This window comes from Monopterus albus, unplaced genomic scaffold (assembly GCF_001952655.1).
Source record: "Monopterus albus unplaced genomic scaffold, M_albus_1.0 scaffold181.1, whole genome shotgun sequence".
In the NCBI taxonomy this organism is placed as follows: Eukaryota; Metazoa; Chordata; class Actinopteri; order Synbranchiformes; family Synbranchidae; genus Monopterus; species Monopterus albus.
This window is the reverse complement of record NW_018128061.1, coordinates 384,169-389,913: the sequence shown is the minus strand read 5'-3', so window position 1 is coordinate 389,913 and position 5,745 is coordinate 384,169. Positions and strand designations below refer to the sequence as shown.

The window sequence follows — 5,745 nt, the reverse complement described above, 5'->3', positions numbered from 1 at the left end:
CTATCCTAAAACCTGCCGGTCACTTACTTAAACTATACTTAGGTCTGTTGGTCACTTACTTAAACTATCCTTAAACCTGCCGGCCACTTACTTAAACTTTCCTTAAGTCTGCCGGTCACTTACTTAAACTTTCCTTAAGTCTGCCGGCCACTTACTTAAACCTTCCTTAAGTCTGTCGGCCTTAAGTCTGTGGGTGACTTACTTAAACTATCCTTAGGTCGGTTGGTCACTTACTTAAACTATCCTTAAGTGTGCCGGTCACTTACTTAAACTATACTTAGGTCTGTTGGTCACTTACTTAAACTATCCTTAGGTCTGTTGGTCACTTACTTAAACTATCCTTAGGTCTGTAGGTCACTTACTTAAATTATCCTTAAGTCTGTCGGTCACTTACTTAAACTTTCCTTAAGTCTGTCGGTCACTTACTTAAACTATCCCTGAGTCCTGGCGACAGCCAGATGTTGCTTTCTGTTAGTGTCCCACTGACCAGTGTCGCGCCGACAGTGCGTGTTGATTTTAATAACCATGAATGAGGCCGAACAAAGGATTAAAAAAGCGACTACAGAGTGTTAGAAATATCCAAGCAGGTCAGTAGTCAGATGATTATTATGGGGTTACTTACGTAAAGTTTGCCGACCAGCGGTTTGAAGCTCATCTTGGGAACCTCGCGATGAGATGAGAGGCAATCCCGGAGACGTGGGACTTGGCGTTAAAATCCACGACTATGAAGTCTCTAAAAAAACGACACTTAAAGAGAAAAAGGAGAACAGCAACACTAGCCCAGCCTTAAAGTGATCAGTCATCCAGTTTCTTTCGTGAGATTGCTGTTATCACTGACAAAACCTCACACCGTTTTCGTGGGAGCACAGACGTTCACGGTCTGAGCAGCAGCAGGATTATTTTTCTGCCCCGGGAGCTGTGTGTGACGTCACACTGGTCAGCAGCCAATCACAGCGCTTCCTCTTGTACTGTGCTGCAGTACTTCTACATGGGTGGAAAGTAACATCTAGTACATCTACTGTAGTACTGTACTAGTAGTTCATTTTCTGTTACTCCACATCGACTTCATCACATTTTAGAGACAAATACTGTAGTTTTTACTGCACAAAAAGGATCAAGTTACTTTTCAGAATCAGATGAACAGAACCAAGACTTTTGATCCTCTGCGGGAAATTCACAAGCTACCCAGAAGTACAAAGAATAAATATATAAGGTAGTTAATATTAGCTCCACCTTTACCAGCTGCAACATTAAACTGATGAACACAATAATGCATCAGTCATTATGATCCAATAATATGATAAACATTAGTGTTTAAGTATATTTTGATGTTAATATGTCTCTCTGTTTATTTAAGTAACATTTTGAATGCAGGTCTTTTACTTGTAAAGCAGCAGTTTAACATTGTGGTACTTTTACTTAAGTAAAGGATCTCAGTACTCGGACACCAGGCGAGCAAGGTCACCAAGACACCTATGACCACTCTGAAGGAGTTACAAGCTTCAGCAGCTGAGATGGGAGAGACTCTGCATACAACAACTGTTGCTGATGTTCTTCACCAGTCAAAGCTTTATGGGAGAGCGGCAAAGAGAAAGCCACTGTTGAAGAAAACTCGTATTAAATCTTGACTAGAGATCACCAAAAGGCACGTGGGAGACTCCGTGGTCAAGTGGAAGGAAGTTCTTTGGTCTGATGAGACCAAAATGGTGCTGTGTTTGGCGGATATCAGCCACTGCACATCACCACAAACACACCATCCCCACTGTGAAGCACGGCGGCGGCAGCATCACGCTGTGGGGATGCTTCTTGGCAGCCAGAGCTGGAAGGCTGGTAAAGGTAAAGGGTAAAATATAGGAAAGTCCTGGAGGACAATCTTATTCAGTCTGCAAGAGAACTACGGCTTGGGAGAAGATTTGTTTTCCAGCAAGACAATGACCTGAAGCATACAGCGAAAGCTACACAGAAATGGTTTAAAGAGAACAAGGTGAGTGTTGTGGAGCGGCTGAGTCAAAGCCCAGACCTCAATCCAATAGAGAATGTGTGGCTAGACGTGAAAAGGGCTGCTCACGCCCAATCCCCAAAAAAGCCAAATTATTGACCATGATTGATTTATACAATCAATAAAAGGGTAAAATATCCAAGGGGGTGAAAACTTTTTATAGGCACTGTACATTGAAAGGCTGCTGCTTTTACTGAGCCCTTATTCTTACACTGAAGTTTATAAGTCAACAAATGGGTCATCTCATGCTTTGATCCTCAGTCACTCATGGGCAGCTCGCTCCAGCCGTTAACTGCCCTATGTAATGTATAACTGAGTAGTAATGTGAATGACCGAGCCCTCAGTGTGACACAAACCTTTAACACAAACACACACTCCAGGCCAGTGGGTCCCCAGGTAGAGACACTTAGTGGAGCTTCACCACACCGAGGAACAGTCGGTGCTTGACTTTTGCCCAGTGAGAAGAGAAACAACTGTTTTCATCACACTAGATCCTCAAAGTGCAAACCTTTGACAACTCTGCAGTATATAAAGGAAATAATCTACTCTTTAATGCCATCACAGCATTACTGCACTGTATGTAGAAGCTAAATCCAACAACAGACCTCCTCTCAAATGTGGTTTCTGCCAACAAAATCTTATCTAAAGTGAGTCTGTGGTGTGAATGTCTGGGGAGGAAGAGGCAGAAGATATTTGGGCAAACCTACACAAGACCATGCCGGTGTAATTTACAAAACAAACAAAGAAATAAACAAAGAAGCCAAACAGCTTGTAAAAATAAATCTAAGGACTGCTACAGTCACACGGGGGAAGCAACGACAGACAGATTGAGACATTTCTAGACCAAACCAACTGCTGTCTGGCTTCGGTCTCACTTCTCATTCACCATTTTACTGTAAACAGTGTGTTATGCAACATTATGGTGATTGATTAAATACAGTATCTTGTGACCAAAGACCTGACTTTGGGGGTGGTTACGTTAGTTTGTCAGTTTACTGCAAGCTGCCTGGGTGCATTGTTTTAGAGCATCTGAAAATAGAAAGACGTCTGTTGCACAGATAAGCATCAGAGAAAACCACTGGGAATTCTTTCATGACTGTGCTGTTTGCTCACAGTAAAGTGCTGAATGCAGCTGAGGTCACCACCTTAAGCTCCACGAAGGAAGAAAAATGTTATCAGCTTATTTGGAGAAAAGAAGCAGTAAACAACATAACACAAATTCATTAAAAACAACTGTCTCCACTCAGAAATGACCAGACCCTACATCAGGTCATTTCATTTGGAACAAACGACACATTACTCATCCTGTTACACAACACATGCCTCCCATCGCCTCCTGCCAAAGTTAAACACATGCTCCAATTAAAACTATCTAGGAAATCTGTATCTGCCACTTGGAGCACATCCTGTGGTCCTCGTTCTGAGGTCACCGACTACGTGCTCAAAAACAGGAAGTGTATGACTGAGTTATTTGCAGGCCTATCCTGAGCAAGTCTGTATTTATGGCCCCCGGGTTGATTAGTTCAGATAGCAAACGTTTGCAACAACAAATGTCACAGCAAATTCAACAATTTGCCGTCTGTCATTTGAGGAGGAATGTTTTTTAACTACCAGTGAAGGAAGATATACAAGTGATGAATCATTAGTATATCCTATGCAGGAGCAGTGTGAGGACCCGTGGGTCTGTTTGTATATTTGTGTAGCTGTGTGTGTGTGTGCAACAGATGGTAGTGAGTCAGTGAGTTTTTTCACAGAAGTGATCTGTGGAGGAAAAGGGAAAAAATAAATAAAAGGAAGGGAAACCTTCCTGAGCGTCAGTGACTTCTCTTGTGACGCCTGCTGGGTATTGTTCCACTTGCTGTTTAGGAAGGCTGAACATAAAAAACAGGAGCCGAGAAACTAAATGAAAGACATGAGCCTTAACGTGGTTCTTTTTATTGGTATCAACTGCAGTATTTTAACCCACTCTGACTGTTGCACATGTCCCATAATAGATTTTGATTTAAATGTGTTATATAATTGCATTCTGGCTGCGTTCATAGCAGAAAACAGGGCCAAGGTTTGGGTAAAAATAGATCGACATTCTTTGAACAGCAGGGACATAACAACAACAATGGCATTGCATCACCACGACATCTTCAACGGAGCCAAGATATGTTGGGACACCAAACTTATTTTCATATTAACTCAGTGTCAGTCACTTGTCTGTGGCCTTTACGCTCCCAACATCCACCACAGAGAGTGAACTGAGACGGTTATTAATCTTTGTAAAAAGGACTAATCTGATCTCGGTAATAACAGAAACAACTGTCAGAGGGTCATGACTGCCTGTTTATAGTCAAAGGCCACAGTGTGAAGATTGTGCTGAGATGCGGGGCCATGGCCTGACGCTGGCGTTGATGATATTGTTGAAGGTTCTGTCACCTGTGAGGAGGATTGGAGCTCCACTTTCACCCAGTGCGCGCCTCCTGGTCACAGAAGTGGCGTGAAAACAATAAAATGTATGGCATTATAAATTATAAATACCACAACAAATGAATTGAATTTAAAGCAGTTATAATCAATATGTGAAAGATGTTGCTTCTAGTAACAAATCATAGACCGTATACAAAAATAGATGATGTGTCAGCATTTCCTGCCTCAATACCAAAGGGAAGCCAAAACATCACCAGCATGAGAGCGACCATCTTGCTTTTGTGTTGCATTTTGAAAGCAGGTTCTGCACAGTAGCAGCCAAAGTTGGAGCCGACCGCCAGTCAGAGCTGTCAAAACGTCCGGAATGCACTCATCCAATAACTCATGAAAAACAATACTATCAGAAAAATGACCACTTGTACAAATCCTACCAAAAACAACACAAATCACCTTTGGAGAACATTTATTTGATTTGTACTTTGAATTTCTAGTCTGGCTCATGTCCCGTCTGCTAACATAGAGTGGGCGGGGTTGGTTGATGACCTACCCTCCAACCAGGCACCAAGGGGTGATCGGCTTGTGGTGGCTTCGCTTCTGGGACCTGTCGCGTCGCCCATCTTTATATATAGTTTTGAGTGTAACATAAAAACCTGACACAATTCCTGGATGTCCTTGAGTAGAAAAGGATGGAAATCTTTTGAAGACTACCTTTGTGTATCTTCAAAACGAGGACCCCACACACACACACACATGCACTGAAGCAATATACCCAGCAAAAGTAACAAACACACCGAGTGCTCTATTCCACGTGATGCAATTATTCACAGTTCCATAGCAAATTTGGGCTGAAGCTAACCTCATAACTAAATGGTGTGGCGCCTCTTGCACAAACCAGATCTCAAAACAACTTACTGGTGTCAGTAGCTTGGCTTTACTGCATCCACAGCTTATAAGAAAAAGAGGTCAGCAGAGTGAGTGTGCAGCGATAATGTATTTACAGGCAGTAATGTGCAAACAGGATTTACTGTGGCTGGAAGCTACATAACTGAGCCTCTGCTTCAGAAAACCCATGCATTATATGTTGTTGCTATTTGCACCAAGCTGAAGATCAGAGGTGAAGGATTTTGCAAACAAAGATGACGTTGTCATGGTAACTGGGAAGAAACAGATTTAAGCATAGGAGCACTGAGGTAGAGAAAGGAAACAAAAGAAGAAGAGATTTGGTGAAAGAAAAACAAGATTCCAACTTTTGTAGGTTAGTTCTCATGAGCTTCACATGACTTGCATTTAGCTGCCTCCCCCCCCCCCCCTCTTTTTCTTTTACACTTTTC

General features: G+C 42.3%; 1 protein-coding gene across 1 annotated transcript in view; it reads right to left on the bottom strand.

The window, feature by feature from the left end:
• Nucleotides 1-921, bottom strand: part of LOC109969775 (tumor necrosis factor receptor superfamily member 10B-like) — an 18,249-nt gene extending 17,328 nt beyond the window's left edge. Inside the window, exon 1 of the mRNA XM_020616916.1 lies at nucleotides 623-921. Coding sequence (XP_020472572.1) covers nucleotides 623-655 — 33 coding nt within the window. The 5' untranslated portion in view covers nucleotides 656-921. The remainder of the gene's footprint in view (nucleotides 1-622) is intronic.
• Between the last annotated feature and the right edge of the window lie 4,824 nt (nucleotides 922-5,745).